General features: G+C 46.2%; 2 protein-coding genes and 1 non-coding gene across 4 annotated transcripts; all 3 read right to left on the reverse strand.

Annotated features, from left to right (window-relative positions):
* Nucleotides 1–4385, reverse strand: LOC129837225 (uncharacterized). Of its 2 annotated transcripts, none has more exons than XM_055903218.1 (2): nt 3685–4385; nt 1–3494 (listed from the first exon to the last, which is right to left on the reverse strand). In XM_055903218.1, exon 2 carries the CDS (start codon nt 2512–2514, stop codon nt 1702–1704), a length of 813 nt encoding a protein of 270 aa, XP_055759193.1. In that variant the 5' UTR covers nt 2515–3494; nt 3685–4385; the 3' UTR covers nt 1–1701. The 2 variants fall into 2 exon arrangements, with proteins under 2 accessions (XP_055759193.1, XP_055759194.1); XM_055903219.1 differs by having other exon boundaries at nt 1–1723; nt 1796–4385.
* Nucleotides 4386–4481: 96 nt separating this feature from the next.
* LOC129837226 (beta-chimaerin-like) lies at nt 4482–17533 on the reverse strand. Its single transcript, XM_055903220.1, has 6 exons — nt 17428–17533; nt 9179–9352; nt 8242–8319; nt 7885–8022; nt 7596–7701; nt 4482–7417 (listed from the first exon to the last, which is right to left on the reverse strand). Exons 1-6 carry the CDS (start codon nt 17462–17464, stop codon nt 7246–7248), a joined length of 705 nt encoding a protein of 234 aa, XP_055759195.1. The 5' UTR covers nt 17465–17533; the 3' UTR covers nt 4482–7245.
* Nucleotides 8979–9053, reverse strand: trnaa-agc (transfer RNA alanine (anticodon AGC)). The gene has a single exon. It is a non-coding gene; the product is annotated as a tRNA-Ala (tRNA).
* Nucleotides 17534–22137: the final 4604 nt, after the last annotated feature.

Genomic DNA, 22137 nt, shown 5'->3' on the forward strand with positions numbered 1-22137 from the left:
TGACATATTTACACATTTATTTACAATATTGTAGATGTTTTTTCTTCATATACATCTCTGAAGTAAACTTTTAGCAGACTGTAAACAATGATGCCAGTAGGCATAGTCCATTCAAAACAGAGATTTTGAGATCGTGACAAAATAGTAAATATATTATCCACAATAAATATGTAACAAAGGTGTATTAACGTCATATGTAATTCCTGAGTGAGTGTGTGTGTACGTACATTGCTATACTAAATGCAGATGTTTTGTTCTTTTTACATTTAAAATATTATGTGATGTAAACAACTAAATTTAATCTTAAAATCTCCTCAACACTAGCTAATGTACATGCTGGCATATCCTTCATTCACATCCACTGTAAGAGTTCATTACTGCAGTGGTTCCCAACCAGTGGTATTAGGACCCCTGGGGGTACCTGGTCTATCCACAGGGGTACTTGAGAAGACTCATGAGACCATAGGTCTACTGGTAAAATACACATGTCTACTTCAGGGGTACTCCAGGCAGAGCAAAATTCAGTTGGTGGTACAGTAACCAAAAAATGGTTGGGAACCACTGCATTAATGCATACTAGAACATAGGTAGCCTAGGACAGTATGAACAGAATCAGATTAATCCAGCATGATCTAAATAACGTTTGGTTGTATGTGAGTCCTTCATATCAAACCACCTCATGTCCTTCATATCAAACCACCTCAAGTCCTTCATATCAAACCACCTCTTGTCCTTCATATCAAACTACCTCTTGTCCTTCATATCAAACCACCTCTTGTCCTTCATATCAAACCACCTCTTGTCCTTCATATCAAACCACCTCTTGTCCTTCATATCAAACCACCTCTTGTCCTTCATATCAAACCACCTCTTGTCCTTCATATCAAACCACCTCTTGTCCTTCATGTCCTTCATATCAAACCACCTCTAGTCCTTCATATCAAACCACCTCTTGTCCTTCATATCAAACCACCTCTTGTCCTTCATGTCCTTCATATCAAACCACCTCTAGTCCTTCATATCAAACCACCTCAAGTCCGTCATGTCCTTCATATCAAACCACCTCTTGTCCTTCATATCAAACCACCTCTTGTCCTTCATATCAAACCACCTCTTGTCCTTCATATCAAACCACCTCTTGTCCTTCATGTCCTTCATATCAAACCACCTCTAGTCCTTCATATCAAACCACCTCAAGTCCGTCATGTCCTTCATATCAAACCACCTCAAGTCCGTCATGTCCTTCATATCAAACTACCTCTTGTCCTTCATATCAAACCACCTCTTGTCCTTCATATCAAACTACCTCTTGTCCTTCATATCAAACCACCTCTTGTCCTTCATATCAAACTACCTCTTGTCCTTCATATCAAACCACCTCTTGTCCTTCATATCAAACCACCTCTTGTCCTTCATATCAAACCACCTCTTGTCCTTCATATCAAACCACCTCTTGTCCTTCATATCAAACCACCTCTTGTCCTTCATATCAAACTACCTCTTGTCCTTCATATCAAACCACCTCTTGTCCTTCATATCAAACCACCTCTTGTCCTTCATATCAAACCACCTCTAGTCCTTCATATCAAACCACCTCTAGTCCTTCATATCAAACCACCTCTTGTCCTTCATATCAAACCACCTCTTGTCCTTCATATCAAACCATCTCAAGTCCGTCATGTCCTTCATATCAAACCACCTCTAGTCCTTCATATCAAACCACCTATAGTCCTTCATATCAAACCACCTATAGTCCTTCATATCAAACCACCTATAGTCCTTCATATCAAACCACCTCTTGTCCTTCATATCAAACCACCTCTTGTCCTTCATATCAAACCACCTCTTGTCCTTCATATCAAACCACCTCTTGTCCTTCATATCAAACCACCTCTTGTCCTTCATATCAAACCACCTCTTGTCCTTCATATCAAACCACCTCTTGTCCTTCATATCAAACCACCTCTTGTCCTTCATATCAAACCACCTCTTGTCCTTCATATCAAACCACCTCTTGTCCTTCATATCAAACCACCTCTTGTCCTTCATATCAAACCACCTCTTGTCCTTCATATCAAACCACTTCTTGTCCTTCATATCAAACCACCTATAGTCCTTCATATCAAACCACTTCTTGTCCTTCATATCAAACCACCTCTTGTCCTTCATATCAAACCACCTCTTGTCCTTCATATCAAACCACCTCTTGTCCTTCATATCAAACCACCTCTTGTCCTTCATATCAAACCACCTCTTGTCCTTCATATCAAACCACCTCTTGTCCTTCATATCAAACCACCTCTTGTCCTTCATATCAAACCACCTCTTGTCCTTCATATCAAACCACCTCTTGTCCTTCATATCAAACCACCTCTTGTCCTTCATATCAAACCACCTCTTGTCCTTCATATCAAACCACCTATAGTCCTTCATATCAAACCACCTCTTGTCCTTCATATCAAACCACTTCTTGTCCTTCATATCAAACCACCTCAAGTCCGTCATGTCCTTCATATCAAGAAAACAAACACACAAAAAGCAATTCAAACAAATGACAAAATCAGTAATTTACCCTGGTTGGATATATTTGTAACATTAGATACCATGTGCTTTAGGCTGTGTGTGTATGAAATATGAAAACATACTTGAAAATCAATATTGTAGGAGACCTTAACCCACACCTAGTGAAGTGGGATGGTACCTATGAGGCCATCGGAGAGGCGTGTACACATGAGAGAGACTTGGTATAGAGAAGTGTGGGGACACTCTCCTGAAGGAAGGTATATATATATAGTAACCTTAACCCAGAACTCTTGGCATTAAGGTCTATGGCTTGACAGTTACCGGACCCTGGTTTGTGTCCCGGACGGATCTACTTCCCGATTTCACTATAAAATGATTATGAAATCATTCTTTACAATTATTTGATACTTCATAACTATTCCGTATCCATCCTTCATTGGCCTAAACATATTATGAATTAGGTGTATACCTGGTGATAGGCACAATTGATGAACATTTATGAAAGTTATATCTTTAAAAAATGCCTCAAAATGTATTCAAATTTCATCATCATTGCTCCATGCTCCATAACAGGTTGCAGTCTGGCAGGTAGAATGGTAATGGTATAGCCTGGACTACTTGGCAACAGCAGTCGCAGCAACACTTCCACTGAAGTTGTTATTGTCAGGTATGGTCCCCCGTACTCTTCTGTTCTCCTTAAAACGTCCAGAACGTGACACTTTGAGATTCCGTCTACAAGTTTTCTCATTGAACATTGGCTCAAACTCTGCATCGTCAAAGGTTTCTGCATCTGGAAATGTTTCGTTTCCCTTTGAGTCCGGTGTAGATTTGGAGGAGATAGGAGACATCTTCTCCTCAGAAGGTTGGGTCTCACCAGATTCTTGGGTTGTTGGAATACTCTTCCTTGTCACAAATGCTCTCCACCAAGGGAATCTCACAGGCGCTGCCATATCTGGAGGATCACGTTTCACCTGCAAGATACAGTTCTGTATGTCAATATGGCCAAACTGGTTTTGAGAAAAAAGAATCAATCATACCATAAAAATTCTGTCAATAATAGAAAATATAGGAAATCATGTTCATATAGCTGTCATGTAAACATGCTATACGTTTGTGATCAGCTATGATGGATAATATGTCATACACCTGCCACCAACTCACCTGTATGTTTTCAGCCCTCTGGTGTCTCTTCTAATATCTCCAAGGGGGTTCAACGTGAGGTCAGTCCTCGGCTGAGGACAACATGACCCGCACACAGACCTTCTAAGACAGTGTAGATTCCAAGTTTTTTCCAGCTGCATCCACTTGGAAGATTCAATTTACAACATCCAATCAAGGCTTGAATTTACCCGACTGTAAATAACCGAGTTCTGATATAATCCCTGTCGCTGAGAGGCAACAAATGTTACAGGCATCGGAATACAGCTGTCTATATCGCCTACAAACAAAACCCCACCCATGCACACCTGATTGGTGCACGTAAAACAGGGAGAGAAGTTACCTCCCTGGAAGCCTGCAGGAAGAACACCTGACCTGACAGCCAGAGTAACACATTATCTGAGAACTAGACACACAGAAGAAACAATACATGCAAAGTCCTCCACACCCTTACATTTAGAAACAGGGTGACTAATCATGTCTGAGTCCCAAATTCGCACCCTATTCCCTACATAGTGCACTACTGTTGACCACAGTCCTATGGAACCTGTTCAAAAGTAGTGCACTATATAGGGAATAGGGTGCCATTTGAGACACATTCCATGTGTGTACCCTCAGGTACAGGGCGTCCACCATTGTTGCTCTCTTCAGCACCAGCGCTATTGCGCCATCGTTGTCCTATTGAAGGTGTGGTAGAGTACGTGTGTGTTGTGATTGCATTGCACCATGACGCAGACATTGCTTTGAGCAATTGAATTGTAGCCTATCCTAAACGTACACATAAAAGATTGAGCAAAATGTCATTTTACATCCTTTTAATAAATCAGCATTTGATAAATTACAATCTTAATTGCACCCATCACAAAAATACTTTTAATAAAATGGATTCGTAGAAAGGATTTCAATTATTATCAATAACGGAAAACAGAGAATGTGTAAACTCTGTCGCCATGACGTTGTTTTGAGTGGGTGAGTTCCACAGCACCTATAGCTGCTCCAGGCAGTTTTATAGGCTGAACATTTAGACTTCATGTTTCCTGACTTTAGTATGTGTCAAATAGTGGCAGAACACTATGAGGTCTAGTCCTTACCCAGACTAGATGTTTGGCAGTCTACGAGTAGCTATTACTGAACAAAAATATAAACGCAACATGTAAAGTGTTGGTCCCATGTTTCATGAGTTGAAATAAAAGATCCCAGAAATGTTCCATTTGCACAAAAAGCTAATTTCTCTAAAATGTTGTGCACAAATGTATTTACATCCCTGTGAGTATTTTTCCTTTGCCAGGATAATCCATCCACCAGACAGTTGTGGCATATCAAGAAGCTGGTTAAACAGCATGATCATTACACGGGTGCACCTTGTGCTGGGGACAATAAAAGTTCACTCTAAAATGTGCCGTTTTGTCACAACACAATGCCACAGATGTCTCAAGTTTTGAGGGAGCGTGCAATTGGCAAGCTGACTGCAGGAATGTCCACCAGAGAATTGAATGTACCATAAGCCGGCATAATTTTAAAGAATTTGGCAGTATGTCCAACCGGCCTCACAACCACGTGTAACCATGCCAGCCCAGGACCTCCACATCCGGCGTCTTTACCTGCGGAATCGTCTGAGACCAGCCACCCGGACAGCTGATGGAACTGAGGAGTCTTTCTGTCTGTAATAAAGCCCTTTTGTGGGGGAAAAAACGAATTCTGATTGGCTGGGCCTGGCTCCCAAGTGGGTGGGCCTATGTCCTCCCAGGCCTACCCATGGTTGCGCCCCTGCCCAGTCATATGAAATCCATAGATAAGGGCCTAATTCATTTATTTCCTTATTTGCACTGTAACTCAGTAAATTCTGTTGAAATTGTTGTATGCTGCATTTAAATTTTTGTTCAGTGTGTGTATATGTATATATATTACCCCATGGTATTCCCCATGGTAAGTATGAATATTAATATATATATTATATTCATTAATTTACCCATTCCATGTGTCAATTTAAAAGAATGGGAAGTTTGATTCAAAAGTTCTGTAAACATTTAGGCTCAGACACATTTCACCCAAACCATATACTATAACTCAGCCTATTTTTCTAGTACCAGCAAACAGTTGCAGATGGAACTTCAACAGTGCCACTCAAAATATGTTTCTAAGCATTTCCCTACAAGTTTAACCTGCTCTGTTTACCAATTCATTTAGGGTTTTGTTGTATTTTGACAATGGAACATATCGCAGATCCTTGACAACCTATCAGCTTCAGGGGATAAAAAGCACATGATGCTGAAAACTTTTGCAAAAAAAAATCTTCACAAAATAAATTGATCTGCACAGTGCTTCATACATAGACCATCCATCCATATCTCACCCTACAGGATCACACAGTTACTGAGTCAATAGTCTCTGAGTCATGAGACTCATTAACCAATAAGCACACAACGAACACACTTGAGCAGACAATCACTATACAGACAGACATCAACCAGGAAGAATGTGTTAGTGTGATGATGCTAGATTTATGAAAACGTGTTTTTATTGTCACAGACACCGGAAAAAGGGGCAGTGAAATGTGTTGTTTTACAGGGTCAGCCATGGTAGTACAGCGACCCTGGAGCAAATTAGGGTTAAGTGCCTTGCTCAAAGGCACATTGACTTATTTTTAACCTTGTCGGCTCGGGTATTCAAACCAGCGACCTTCGTTTACTGGCCCAACACTAACCGCTAGGTTACTTGACGCCATGAAAGGTGTGTGGAAATGCTGGAATCAATGGCTTTTTCTAAAATGGCACCCTACTCACTATATAGTGCACACTACTGTGAACCAGAGCCCTATGGGGCCGGTTCAGAAGTAATGAAAATAGGGTGCCATTTGGGACGTATCCAATACCTTGTTCCTCTTAAGGAGAATATGGCAGAATGTGACAACCTTTGACCTTACTGTAACAAGACATGATGTCTGACTGACGTACCACAGACTCAACTTCAACTGATACAGTCATGCTTATGGGAGAGAAGCAATGGAAGCGCAAATCTGACCACAATAGAAACATTTAGGAATTTTGCCACTTCATATGATGACAGACATGATGGCTTGAGATTCCTCTGGTATGGAGTAAATCAAACATCCTATTCCTGCCCAGCAACAGACAGGGCTCCATCCTATTCCTGCCCAGCAACAGACAGGGCTCCAGCCCTTCCTGCCCAGCAACAGACAGGGCTCCAGCCCTTCCTGCCCAGCAACAGACAGGGCTCCAGCCCTTCCTGCCCAGCAACAGACAGGGCTCCAGCCCTTCCTGCCCAGCAACAGACAGGGCTCCAGCCCTTCCTGCCCAGCAACAGACAGGGCTCCAGCCCTACCTGCCCAGCAACAGACAGGGCTCCAGCCCTACCTGCCCAGCAACAGACAGGGCTCCAGCCCTACCTGCCCAGCAACAGACAGGGCTCCAGCCCTACCTGCCCAGCAACAGACAGGGCTCCAGCCCTACCTGCCCAGCAACAGACAGGGCTCCAGCCCTTCCTGCCCAGCAACAGACAGGGCTCCAGCCCTTCCTGCCCAGCAACAGACAGGGCTCCAGCCCTTCAAAACAAGACGTCTTCATGCTCTATCAGGAGCTGTATGATGAGTTTCTGATGCCTCATGTCGTTCAGAGTGGCCAGGGCGTTCTGTTCAGGCGGCTGCATTAACGTCGGACCAAACACAATCCCCAGGTTCTCAGAATTCATGAAATTGTCCTTTTCAAACATGGTGACCCTGTGAGAAAGATGATTATTATATCAGTCAGAAAGGTGAGAAACAACATATGTGTATTTGTAAGACTACATCACTGATTCAACCCCATGAAGATCAGATGCAGTGTGTGTGTGTGTGTGTGTGTGTGTGTGTGTGTGTGTGTGTGTGTGTGTGTGTGTGTGTGTGTGTGTGTTATCACTTCTTGAGATGCATCATCAGGTAGCGTAGGGTCTCGTAGTGGGCTGGCGGGAGCTGCAGCAGCCCCTCGTGGATAGCCTCCAGTCTGGTGTCTGGGTTGGGAATTTCTACCAGGAGGAAGTACTAATGTTAGTTACGTTCACCTGATAAATAACCGTGCCTAAGACCTGAAGATTTTTCTTAGCTCCCCAAGCTAGTGCCTAGCCTTTAGCTCAGTACGCCATCAGTCATTGCGCTGGAGACCCAAGGTGCATTGAGCTAATTGTGGGAATAAATACGGGAGTACGTACTTGCAGCTTGTATGAATCTGGAGTACACGTGGAATGTGATGACTGGAATGGGCAGGTCTCTCAGATAGAGCTTCAGAGCTCCAGCGATGATGTTGACGTCATTGTACACATTGGCACTGATGTCTGCCTTCTCGCCATCTGCAGAGATGACCAGACACATTACGTACCGACCAGACTGCAGTATTTTCACTACAATTACCACAATGCAACAAATATGCCCTTTACACCTCACATAACGACATCCGGCAGTCTGATACAGCTATCCTGTGCTTTTCATTTGAACCTATGGACTTTCATGTCTCATAACCTTAAACCAGACCTAAGCACTGAGGCAAAGGAAATTAAGTTAACACAAACCTCGGTCAAAGGCGAGCCTCACGTCCTCAATGTGCTCTGAGAAGCCAGACACTCTGTAGAGGCCCTCAGACTGCAGACCTGCAAGCAGCAACACAGAGAGTCGGTTATCTCTACTCCCTGTACCCTCTTTCACCCCCATGCAGTCTCTACTAAATAAACTCAACAAGCTCTTTGGATCAACAAAATTATTCAACAAGGGTGGCCTTTATTTCAACCAATGGAGCCTTGAGGCAGATTACAGTACTTTGGGGAAATTACATATTTTGATTAAGTGTATTACATATATTTTAGAAATAACACATCCAGTTGAAATAACCCTTTTGAGAGTAGTTCAACACAGTTCAAATGGACAATTTTCTTTCACTAAATGTAGCAATGTGGAACAGCCTAAAGAGGACTGGCCACCTCTCAGAGCCTGGTTCCTCTCTAGGTTACTTCCTAGGTTCCTGCCTTTTTAGGGACTATTTCCTAGCCACTGTGCTTCTACATCTGCATTGCTGTTTGGGGTTTAAGGCTGGGTTTCTGTCTAAGCTCTTTGTGACATCTGCTGATGTAAAAATTGATTTATAAATACATTTGATTGATTGAATTTGATGCTAATTTAAAAGATTGGTTTACACAGCGCTTACTTTAGGAGCCTCCTAAGCCCTGGTCCAAGAGAGCCAATACATTTTAGTCATTTAGCAGACGCTTTTATCCAGAGCAATTCACAGTTGTGAGTGCATACATTAAAGTACTGGTCCCCATGGGAATCGAACCCACAACCCTGGCGTTGCTAGCGCCATTCTCTACCAACTGAGCCACACGAGACCAAATCACAGACATCCATTTTCACCTTGAAATTGGAATATTCTTTCAGTTTAGCGAACAACATGCAGGGTGCACCTGGCTTAAATGTCACAGAAACATTCTAAACTGAATGGCTTCTAAACAGTACCTCGTAGTTCTATCTCCTTGATACACATGTCCACCACCATGGGCCGTGTGGTGTTGTGGGCCTTGACCAGGGTAGTGAGGTCACAGCTGAACACCTTCTTAATCCTGCGCAGGTCTGGCTGACAGTCGCTGGGCACCAGCTTGGAACACTGCTTGTGTACGTTCAGCCCACAGTCTGGAAACCACAGGTCAGAGAGGTAGTCAGTGTTAAATACATACCCATACAGAAAGGATATATTCAAATCTTATAATCTGACATGATTATGGTCGACTTCTTCTAAAACAACATGTAACACATTACAGAAGGGTTAGAGATAACAAGTAGTACATTGATTAACCCCAATCTCAGAGAGAAAGCCCAGCCAGCTACGGTAAGACCAGGCTGCTTCAATATGCCATGGTGGGCCACGTCACAGCGTATCTGTCCCCAGGGGCGTGTCGTCTTGGCTGTTTGGCAGTGTTGTGGTTTTAGTCACGCAGAGGGTCTTGGACAGATGGGGGTGAGAGAGCAGAGCACTACCTCTCTGTGTGGCATCACTGTCCCGGTCTGGCCTGCACACACACCGTGACGAAGAGAACAAGCTGCCTCTCTGGGAGATGCCACAGGAATGTAACCTAGGTTGAGGTTTCTCTGCCTGTAAACATACTGTACTTGGGAGTCTCCCTGACTCAATAAGAATATCCAGCTAAATCATTCACCACTGATCGTGGCGTTTTTACTACCAAGAAATACCCAGCATTATTGCTGGTCCGCTGACTGGGGTTCCTTATTCTCAGACAGATTAAAAACAGAGAAAAACAGAGGGAGACTGTCACACAGAAACAGATAAAGATGGATAAAGAGAGATAGACAGACAAGGAGATGGGATAGGGAGGAAGAGGACAGGCTAAGCATGCCAGATAAGAAGGAAGAGAGAGAGAACAGAGAGAGATGGGGACAGGGAGGAAGAGAGAGAGAACAGAGAGAGATGGGGACAGGGAGGAAGAGAGAGAGAACAGAGAGAGATGGGGACAGGGAGGAAGAGAGAGAGAGAGAACAGAGAGAGATGGGGACAGGGAGGAAGAGAGAGAGAACAGAGAGAGATGGGGACAGGGAGGAAGAGAGAGAGAACAGAGAGAGATGGGGACAGGGAGGAAGAGAGAGAGAGAACAGAGAGAGATGGGGACAGGGAGGAAGAGAGAGAGAGAACAGAGAGAGATGGGGACAGGGAGGAAGAGAGAGAGAACAGAGAGAGATGGGGACAGGGAGGAAGAGAGAGAGAGAACAGAGAGAGATGGGGACAGGGAGGAAGAGAGAGAGAGAGAACAGAGAGAGATGGGACAGGGAGGAAGAGAGAGAGAGAGAACAGAGCGAGATGGGACAGGGAGGAAGAGAGAGAGAGAGAACAGAGCGAGATGGGGACAGGGAGGAAGAGAGAGAGAGAGAACAGAGCGAGATGGGGACAGGGAGGAAGAGAGAGAGAGAGAACAGAGAGAGATGGGGACAGGGAGGAAGAGAGAGAGAGAGAACAGAGAGAGATGGGGATAGGGAGGAAGAGAGAGAGAGAGAACAGAGCGAGATGGGGACAGGGAGGAAGAGAGAGAGAACAGAGAGAGATGGGGACAGGGAGGAAGAGAGACAACGAGGATAGAAAGCCAGTCATCAGGTTGTGTATCTGTGTGTGTTAGAGAAGGACTGCTTCAGATACAACTGGAAGTATTAAAGAAGTCTTCTGATTGCCATAGGGCACAGGGCTGTCTGATGACACCACTGTTTGCCTGGGGCTTATAAGCATGGCTAATAACTGAACAACAAACCATCTGTCTACAGAGAAAAACAGCCACGTTAGTCCTCCTCTAAAACACATCCATGTCAGGATTGTGTCCAGGCCATAATAGAACCCTGTGTCTATCGCAGAGAGTTCAGGGACTTTCCAAACCTACTTGTCAACTAGCCTCAATTGTGCTATAGTCTTGCTAAGTTGTAAATGTCTGTAATGTATTTCTATTGTGTGTATGAACCCTATACTTCACTGCACCAGTGAAGTATAGGGCTGCAGGTAGCCTAGTGGTTAGAGCATTGGGCCAGTAACCAGCAGGTAGTCTAGTGGTTAGAGCGTTGGGCCAGTAACCAGCAGGTAGCCTAGTGGTTAGAGCGTTGGGCCAGTAACCAGCAGGTAGTCTAGTGGTTAGAGCGTTGGGCCAGTAACCAGCAGGTAGCCTAGTGGTTAGAGCGTTGGGCCAGTAACCAGCAGGTAGTCTAGTGGTTAGAGCGTTGGGCCAGTAACCAGCAGTTAGCCTAGTGGTTAGAGCGTTGGGCCAGTAACTAGCAGGTAGCCTAGTGGTTAGAGCGTTGGGCCAGTAACCAGCAGGTAGCCTAGTGGTTAGAGCGTTGGGCCAGTAACCAGCAGGTAGCCTAGTGGTTAGAGCGTTGGGCCAGTAACCAGCAGGTAGCCTAGTGGTTAGAGCGTTGGGCCAGTAACCGATAGGTTGCTGGAACGAATCCTTGAGCCGACAAGGTAAAAACGTGTCGTTCTGCCCCTGAACAAGGCAGTTAATCCACTGTTCCCCAATAGGCAGTCATTGTAAATAAGAAATTGTTCTAAACTGGCTTGCCTCGTCAAATAAAAAAATACAGTCTGATCTGTTATTCAGCCAACAAACATTTCAACAAGTTCACTAGGATACAACATTATTGATCAGTGGAATCATTAAGTTATCACAAGACATCTAGTGGCGCTTTTTGGGTATTTCAGATTATCACAGGTATCTGTAATTAACTCTGGCCCTCTGTGTGGCCTTATTACCTGTAAAAATATATAAAATAAGCAAACAATGACAACACTGTAAAACATGACCCTAAATATAAACCAGCAACTTAGTAAATACCATTGGTACCATATTAGGGTGTCAGTGTGACATACAGTACCAGTCAAAAGTCTGGACACACCCATTGTACTCATTACAGGGTTTATATTTTTACTATTTTCTACATTGTAGAATAATAGTGAAGACATCAAACTATGAAATAATACATATGGAACCATGTAGTAACCAAAAAAGTGTTAAATAAATCAAAATATATTTTGTATTTTATTTGAGATTCTTCAAAGTTGCCACCCTTTGCCTTGATGACAGCTTTGAACACTCTTGGCATTCTCTCAAACAGCTTCATGAGGTATGCTTTTCCAACAGTCTTGAAGGAGTTTCCACATGTGCTGAGCACTTGTTTCCTTCACTCTGCAGTCCAACTCATTCCAAACCATTTCAATTGGGTTGAGGTCGGGTGATTGTGGAGGCCAGGTCATCTGATGCACCAGTCCATCACTCTCCTTCTTGGTCAAATAGCCCTTACACCGCCTGTAGGTGTGTTTTGGGTCATTGTCCTGTTGAAAAACAAATGATAGTTCCACTAAGCGCAAACCAGATGAGATGGAGTATCGCTGCAGAATGCTGTGGTAGCCATGCTGGTTAAGTGTGCTTTGAATTCTAAATAAATCAGTGTCACCAGCAAAACACCCCACACCATCACACCTCCTCCTCCATGCTTCACTGTGGGAACCACACACGCGGAGATCATCCATTCACCTACTCTGCATCTCACAAAGACAAAATCTCAAATTTGGACACGTCAGACCAAAGGACAGATTTCCACCGGTCTAATGTCCATTGCTTGTGTTTCTTGGCCCAAACAAGTCTCTTCATCTTATTGGTGTCCTTTAGTAGTGGATTATTTGCAGCAATTCAGCCTGATTCACGCAGCCTCTTCTGAACAGTTGATGTTGAGATGTTTCTGTAACTTTAACTCTGTGAAGCATTTATTTGGGCTGCAATCTGAGGTGCAGTTAACTCTAATGAACTTATCCTCTGCAGCAGAGGTAACTCTGGGTCTTCCTTTCCTGTGGCGGTCCTCATGAGAGCCAGTTTCATCATAGTGCTTGATGATTTTTGTGACTGCACTTGAAGAAACTTTCAAAGTTCTTAAAATGTTCCTGATTGACTGACCTTCATGTCTAAAATTAATTATGGACCGTCTTTTCTCTGCTTATTTGAGCTGTTCTTCCCATAATATGGACTTGGTCTTTTACCAAATAGGGATCTCTTCTGTATACCACCCCTACCTTGTCACAACACAGCAGATTGGCTCAAATGCATTCAGAAGGAAAGAAATTCACACCTGTTAATTGAAATGCATTCCAGGTGACTACCTCATGAAGCTGGTTGAAAGAATGCCAAGTGTGTGCAAAGCTGCCATTAAGGCAAAGGGTGCCTACTTTGAAGAACCTCAAATACCTTCTGATTTGTTTAGCACTTTTTTGGTTACTACATGATTCCATATGTGTTATTTCATCGTTTTGATGTCTTCACTATTATTCTACAGTGTAGAAAATAGTAAAGAAAGAAAATTGGTGCCAAACTGGTGGCAGTTGTGACAAAAGTTAGAGTGTCACGGTTCATAAAAAATAATGTCATTGTTGATTAAATGCTTTTTGCATTATTATGCCGTTTTCTCTTCAACCATATGGCCTATCTACTAGAAACTCATGGACAATATGGTAACTTACCGGTAGCTTTGCAACCCTAAATATTACATAATTTTATCTGGCAGGAAGCTCCAAGGACAGCTACAGTACATGTGTCCCTTTTCACTCGATTTAACTTCACAATTGGAATGATATGAACAGTATTGTGATATTTTCCCAATGTACTGAAGCACTGAAACGGGTTAAAACCACTCCTTAAAAAAGATCCCCATTACAAAGCATGACGGCACGGCACGGCCAGACCAGACGGCACGATCAGACGGCACGGCCAGACCAGACGGCACGATCAGACGGCACGGCCAGACCAGACGGCACGATCAGACGGCACGGCACGGCCAGACCAGACGATCAGACGGCACGGCCAGACCAGACGGCACGATCAGACGGCACGGCCAGACCAGACGGCACGATCAGACAGCACGGCCAGACCAGACGGCACGATCAGACGGCCAGACCAGACGATCAGACGGCACGGCCAGACCAGACGGCCAGACCAGACGGGATTGTTTTGATCTCGCAGACTGGGACATGTTCCGGGTAGCCTCAGAGAGTAATATCGACGTATACGCTGATTCGGTGAGTGAGTTTATAAGAAAGTGTGTAGGAGATGTTGTACCTACTGTGACTATTAAAACCTACCCTAACCAGAAACTGTGGATAGATGGTGGCATTCGCACCAAACTGAAAGTGCAAATCACCACATTTAACCATGGAAAACTGACTGGGAATATGGCCAAATACAAACAGTGTAGTTATTCCCTCCGCAAGGTAATCAAACGAGCAAAATGTCAGTATTAGAGACAAAGTGGAGTCACAATTCAACGGCTAAGACACGACATATATGTGGTAGGGTCTACAAACAACCACGGACTACAAAAGGAAAAACAAAAACACCTTCTTTGCCTGCTTTGAGGATAATACAGTGCCACAGACACGGCCTGCTACCAAGGACTGTGGGATCTCCTTCTCTGTGGCCGATGGGAGTAAGGCATTTAAACGTGTTAACCCTCGCAAGTCTGCCGGCCCAGACGGCATCCCTAGCCGCGTCCTCAGAGCATGCGCAGACCAGCTGGCATGTTAACGGACATATTCCATCTCTCCCTATCCCAGTCTCCTGTCCCCACATGTTTCATGATGGCCACCATTGTTCCAGTACTCAAGAAGACAAAAGGTAACTGAACTAAATGACTATCGCCCCGTAGCACTCACTTCTGTCATCATGAAGTGCTTTGAGAGACTAGTCAAGGATCATATAACCTCCACCTTGCGTGCGTGCTCAGCCCCCTCCTGTACTCCCTGTTCACCCATGACTGCATGGCCATGCACACCTCCAACTCAATCATCAAGTTTGCAGACCACACAACAATAGTAGGCTTGATCACCAACGATGACGAGACCCCCCATAGGGAGGAAGTGAGGGCACTCATAGTGTGGTGTCAGTAAAACAACCTCTCACTCAACATCAACAAAACAAAGGAGATGATCGTGAACTTCAGGAAACAGCAGAGGGAGTACCCCCCTATCCACATCAATGGGACAGCAGTGGAGAAGGTGGAACGTTACGTTGCTCGGTGTACACATCACAGACAAACTGAAATGGTCCATCCACACAGACAGTGTGGTGAAGAAGGCGCAACAGCGCCTCTTCAACCTCAAGAGGCTGAAGAAATGTGGCTTGTCACCTAAAACCCTCACAAACTTTTACAGATGCACAATTGAGAGCATCCTGTCGGGGTGTATCACCGCCTGGTACAGCAACTGCACCGCCCTCAACCGCAAGGCTCTCCAGAGGGTGATGCGGTCTGCACAACGCATCACCGGGGGCAAACTACCTGCCCTCCAGGACACCTACAGCACCTGATGTCACAGGAAGCCCAAAAAGATAATCAAGGACAACAACTACCCGAGCCGCTGCCTGTTCACCCCGCTACCATCCAGAAGGCGAGGTCAGTACAGGTGCATTGAAGCTGGGACCGAGAGACTGAAAAACATCTATCTCAAGGCCATCAGACCTAAAACAGCCACTAACACAGATGCTGCTGCCTACATACAGACTCAATCATTGGCCACTTTAATAAATGGATCACTAGTCACTTTAAGAATGCCACTTTAATAATGTTTACATATCTTGCATTACTCATCTCATATGTATATACTGTATTTTATACCATCTATTGCATCTTGCCCATGCCGCTCTGTCATTGCTCATCCATATATTTATATGTATATATTCTTATTCACTTTTTTTACTTAGATTTGTGTGTATTAGGTAGTTGTTGTGGAATTGTTAGATTACTTGTTAGATATTACTGCACTGTCGGAACTAGAAGCACAAGCATTTCGCTACACTCGCAATAACATCTGCTAACCATGTGTATGTGACCAATAAAATTAGATTTGACAGCACAGCCAGCCTTGTTGCAGTTTTGTGGATACAGTATTTGGATGTCCTTGCTTGACTGGGTGTGTCCCGTTGATGCACCTTCTACGCTCTCTGTGAGCGTCTGTCTTGTTTATAAATAGTTGACAGCCATAGTCGCCGGGGGAACTGGTTTGTCCCAGGTGTCACTGAGGAATGCTAAATTACTACATTTCACAGGCCTCATCCAACCATTGATTTACATGGAACAGACCACATTTCCTGGACTCTACATTCCATGACATGATCCAGGCTTGAACATAATATTGTAATACCCTATTTATTGTCATAGCATTTAAAAATAAATACATTATTAGGCATTTCAAGTTTGATATCTCATGTGTTACAATTAGTCACATGACATTAGTCACATGACATGAAACCCAACCGGACAGAGACGTCCGATCAGTTGTCCAATTTGATTGATATTTGATCAAACGTGAATTCTTGAAATAAATCAAAACTTGGAAGTCATATTGTTTATTTGTGGTAAACACGGGGGATAAAATGAGACAACACCTGGTTACATGGATGATTTATTGAACATGTTGACTTAACATCCCTCTGGGCAGAAATGGATTAACAGGACTCCAGGGGTCTGATCAGGGATGTTAACAGGACCCCAGGGGTCTGATCAGGAATGTTAACAGGACTCCAGGGGTCTGATCAGGGATGTTAACAGGACCCCAGGGGTCTGATCAGGGATGTTAACAGGACCCCAAGGGTCTGATCAGGGATGTTAACAGGACCCCAAGGGTCTGATCAGGGATGTTAACAGGACCCCAAGGGTCTGATCAGGGTTGTTAACAGGACCCCAGGGGTCTGATCAGGGATGTTAACAGGACTCCAGGGGTCTGATCAGGGATGTTAACAGGACCCCAGGGGTCTGATCAGGGATGTGAACAGGACTCCAAGGGTCTGATCAGGGATGTTAACAGGACTCCAAGGGTCTGATCAGGGATGTTAACAGGACTCCAAGGGTCTGATCAGGGATGTTAACAGGACTCCAAGGGTCTGATCAGGGATGTTAACAGGACCCCAGGGGTCTGATCAGGGATGTTAACAGGACCCCAAGGGTCTGATCAGGGATTGGAGTTATTTTCTTTAGGCTTTCATCCCAAATTGCATCCAATTCCCTGTAAAACTCTAGCTCAGAACCCTATGAGCCCTACACACGTGGACTACATAGGTAATAGGGTGATATTTGGGACGGTGCTCTAATGTGATGAAGTACCCATGAAAGGTCAGTGATGGTAGCTAGGTCAGCAGTGAGTAGTGTTGGGATGTCTGAATGGAAGAGGAGGTTACCTGAGCAGTGGACCCCTTGGGCTATGAGGCCCCACATGAAGTTGGCACAATACTCGCACCAGTGAGGCCCTCGGAAAGTATGAACCTATGGAAGGGTGAGAAAACACAGCAATAGATTAGAGTCTGGAAGACACGCCACACCTTCTCGCTCTCACTGAACAAACATTATAACTCTAAATCACACACACACACCACTAAACAAACATAACTCTAAATCACACACACATATACGCAAACAGACAAGATCTGTGAATTCTTTCATTCATTGTATTTCTGGAGGTGAGTAGGACCCAGGGCAGGTCAGACGTTTACTGTAGGTGAGTAGGACCCAGGTCAGGTCAGACGTTTGGGCTGCTCTGGCTCGGACGTGGCCTACTGTCCTATGGGCTGCTCTGGCTCGGACGTGGCCTACTGTCCTATGGGCTGCTCTGGCTCGGACGTGGCCTACTGTCCTATGGGCTGCTCTGGCTCGGACGTGGCCTACTGTCCTATGGGCTGCTCTGGCTCGGACGTGGCCTACTGTCCTATGGGCTGCTCTGGCTCGGACGTGGCTTACTGTCCTATGGGCTGCTCTGGCTTGGGGTCAGACATGGCTTACTGTCCTATGAGCTGCTCTGGCTCAGACGTGGCCTACTGTCCTATGGGCTGCTCTGGCTCAGACGTGGCCTACTGTCCTATGGGCTGCTCTGGCTCAGACGTGGCTTACTGTCCTATGGGCTGCTCTGGCTCAGACGTGGCTTACTGTCCTATGGGCTGCTCTGGCTCGGACGTGGCTTACTGTCCTATAGGGTGCTCTGGCTTGGGAAGAAAATATTACACTATGGCAAAATAGAGGGATACTTGTTTACCTGGATGTACCACAGCTCTTCACACTGTGCTTAGTAATGACAGAGGAATGTCTCTTCAGTAAGGCAGAGAATACTTGTCTGGGTCCCAAATGGCACCCTATATAGTTACCTACTTTGCCCTGGTGAAACTAGTCCTTTATCTAGGGAATATGGTGCCATTTGGAACTCAGCCCTGGTCTCTGGTCCCAGTCTACAGTGGAAGGGATGGAGGGACCCCAAGCCCAGTCTACAGTGGAAGGGATGGAGGGACCCCAAGCCCAGTCTACAGTGGAAGGGAGGGAGGGACCCCAAGCCCAGTCTACAGTGGAAGGGAGGGAGGGACCCCAAGCCCAGTCTACAGTGGAAGGGAGGGAGGGACCCCAAGCCCAGTCTACAGTGGAAGGGAGGGAGGGACCCCAAGCCCAGTCTACAGTGGAAGGGATGGAGGGACCCCAATCGCAGTCTACAGTGGAAGGGAGGGAGGGACCCCAAGCCCAGTCTACAGTGGAAGGGATGGAGGGACCCCAAGCCCAGTCTACAGTGGAAGGGAGGGAGGGACCCCAAGCCCAGTCTACAGTGGAAGGGATGGAGGGACCCCAGGCCCAGTCTACAGTGGAAGGGAGGGAGGGAGGGACCCCAAGCCCAGTCTACAGTGGAAGGGAGGGAGGGAGGGACCCCAGGCCCAGTCTACAGTGGAAGGGAGGGAGGGAGGGACCCCAAGCCCAGTCTACAGTGGAAGGGAGGGAGGGAGGGACCCCAAGCCCAGTCTACAGTGGAAGGGATGGAGGGACCCCAGGCCCAGTCTACAGTGGAAGGGAGGGAGGGAGGGACCCCAAGCCCAGTCTACAGTGGAAGGGATGGAGGGACCCCAGGCCCAGTCTACAGTGGAAGGGAGGGAGGGAGGGACCCCAAGCCCAGTCTACAGTGGAAGGGAGGGAGGGAGGGACCCCAGGCCCAGTCTACAGTGGAAGGGAGGGAGGGAGGGACCCCAAGCCCAGTCTATAGTGGAAGGGAGGGAGGGAGGGACCCCAGGCCCAGTCTATAGTGGAAGGGATGGAGGGAGGGACCCCAAGCCCAGTCTACAGTGGAAGGGAGGGAGGGAGGGACCCCAAGCCCAGTCTACAGTGGAAGGGATGGAGGGAGGCACCCCAAGCCCAGTCTACAGTGGAAGGGATGGAGGGACCCCAAGCCCAGTCTACAGTGGAAGGGATGGAGGGACCCCAAGCCCAGTCTACAGTGGAAGGGAGGGAGGGACCCCAAGCCCAGTCTACAGTGGACGGGAGGGATGGACCCCAAGCCCAGTCTACAGTGGAAGGGAGGGATGGACCCCAGGCCCAGTCTACAGTGGAAGGGATGGAGGGAGGAACCCCAAGCCCAGTCTACAGTGGAAGGGAGGGAGGGAGGGACCCCAGGCCCAGTCTACAGTGGAAGGGAGGGAGGGAGGGACCCCAGGCCCAGTCTACAGTGGAAGGGATGGAGGGAGGGACCCCAAGCCCAGTCTACAGTGGAAGGGAGGGAGGGAGGGACCCCAGGCCCAGTCTACAGTGGAAGGGAGGGATGGACCCCAGGCCCAGTCTACAGTGGAAGGGAGGGATGGACCCCAGGCCCAATCTACAGTGGAAGGGAGGGATGGACCCCAGGTCCAGTCTACAGTGGAAGGGAGGGATGGACCCCAGGTCCAGTCTACAGTGGAAGGGATGGAGGGACCCCAAGCCCAGTCTACAGTGGAAGGGAGGGATGGACCCCAAGCCCAGTCTACAGTGGAAGGGATGGAGGGACCCCAAGCCCAGTCTACAGTGGAAGGGATGGAGGGACCCCAAGCCCAGTCTACAGTGGAAGGGAGGGAGGGACCCCAAGCCCAATGAGGGACTGTGTATACAAGTCAGATTAAAAGGATTTACAAAGTGTCTGGCATCTGTTCCTGCCAGGGCTGCTGGATACATGCAAACATGTTCACACACACACAAGTCTGCACCGACCACTTCACTAAAGAGTTATTAGGTTACGTTAGATTGATAGAACAGTACAGATAAGGGCTCTTGACAGGTGCTGAGCAGCCGGGTGGTTTGCTGTTCCATTCTCAAATGGGACCAGACACTAGGCTGGAGAGCTGGAGGTTAGGAGGCCATTCTACCCTGCAGGCTCACTGAAACCTGAGACACAATGGCAGGAATGTATTCAGGTGCCCATGAGGAGAGATCGCTTTCTCTCTCTCAATTCAATGTAAGGGCTTTATTGGCATGGGAAACATATGTTAACATTGTCAAAGCAAGAGAACCAAATAATAAACAAGTGAAATAAACAATACAAATTAACAGTAAACATTACACTCACAAAAGTCCCAAAATAATAAAAGACATTGCAAATGTCATATTATGTGCAAAAATGTCAAGTACAAAAGGGAAAATAAATTAACAGAAATATGGGTTGTATTTACAATGGTGATTGTTCTTCACTGGTTGTCCTTTTCTTGTGGCAACAGGTCACACATACTGCTGTTGTGATGGCACACTGTTATATCACCCAGTAGATATGGGAGTTTATCAAAATAGGATTTGTTTTCAAATTCTTTGCGGGTTTGTGTAATCTGAGGGAAATATGTCTCTCTAATATGGTCATACACTGGGCAGGAGGTTAGGAAGTGTAGCTCAGTTTCCACCTCATTTTGTGGGCAGTGTGCACATAGCCTGTCTTCTCTTGAGATCCAGGTCTGCCTACGGCGGCCTTTCTCAATAGCAAGGCTATATCCCCTCTGTACATAGTCAAAGATTTTCTACATTTTGGGTCAGTTACTGTGGTCAGGTATTCTGCCACTGTGTATTCTCTGTTTCGGGCCAAGTAACATTCTAGTTTGCTCTGTTGTTTTTGTTAATTCTTTCCAATGTATCAAAAAAGTATATTTTTGTTTTCTTATGATTTGGTTGGGTCTAATTGTGTTGCTGTCCTGGGGCTCTGTAAACAATTTAGTGGTATCCAATTGGTAGTAGTTACAGTCTTGTCTCATCGCTGCAACTCCCGTACGAACTCGGCGAAGGTCGAGAGCCATGCGTCCCCCGAAACACAACCCAACCAAGCCGCACTGCTTCTTGACACAATGCACATCCAACCCGGAAGCCAGCTGCACCAATGTGTTGGAGGAAACACCGTACACCTAGCGACCTGGTCAGCGTGCACTGCACCCGGCCCGCCACAGGAGTCGCTAGTGCGCGATGAGACAAGGATATCCTTGCCGGCTAAACCCTCCCCTAACCCGGACGACGCTGGGCCAATTGTGCGCCGCCCCATGGGCCTCCCGGTTGCGGCCGGCTGCGACAGAGGCTGGGCTCAAACCCAGAATCTCTGGTGGCACAGCTAGCACTGCGATGCAGTGCCTTAGACCACTGCGCCACCCGGGAGGTCATTATTTTAGTCTTACTGAGATTTACTGTCAGGGCCTAGGTCTGAAAGAATCTGTGCAGAAGATCTAGGTGCTGCTGTAGGCCCTCCTTGGTTGGTGACAGAAGCACCAGATCATCAGCAAACAGTAGACATTTGACTTCAGATTCTAGTAGGGTGAGGCCGGGTGCTGCAGACTGCTCTAGAGCCCTCGCCAATTCATTGATATATATGTTGAAGAGGGTGGGGCTTGAGATGCATCCCTGTCTCACCCCCAGCCCTGTGGAAAGAAGTGTGTGTGTTTTGCCAATTTGAACCGTGTACATGGATTTTATAATGTCATATGTTTTTCCCCCAACACCAATTTCCATCAATTTGTATAGCAGAACCTAATCCCAAACTGAGTCAAAAGCTTTTTTGAAATCAACAAAGCATGAGAAGACTTTGCCTGTTTTGTTTTGTTTGTTTGTTTGTTAGGGTGTGCAGGGTGAATACATGGTCTGTTTTA

Source organism: Salvelinus fontinalis, chromosome 38, assembly GCF_029448725.1.
Source record: "Salvelinus fontinalis isolate EN_2023a chromosome 38, ASM2944872v1, whole genome shotgun sequence".
Classification (NCBI taxonomy): domain Eukaryota; kingdom Metazoa; phylum Chordata; class Actinopteri; order Salmoniformes; family Salmonidae; genus Salvelinus; species Salvelinus fontinalis.

Bases quoted from the DNA above. Each gene is read 5' to 3' on its own strand.
- LOC129837225 (XM_055903218.1), bottom strand. From the start codon at position 2,514: ATGAAGGACATGACGGACTTGAGGTGGTTTGATATGAAGGACAAGAAG.
- LOC129837226 (XM_055903220.1), bottom strand. From the start codon at position 17,464: ATGTGGGGCCTCATAGCCCAAGGGGTCCACTGCTCAG. The intron at 8,320-9,178 runs GTACTGTTTAGA...TGCTGCTTGCAG, and splicing joins CAAGGAGATAGAACTACGAG to GTCTGCAGTCTGAGGGCCTC. The intron at 7,418-7,595 runs GTGATAACACAC...TCTTTCTCACAG, and splicing joins CTGATGATGCATCTCAAGAA to GGTCACCATGTTTGAAAAGG.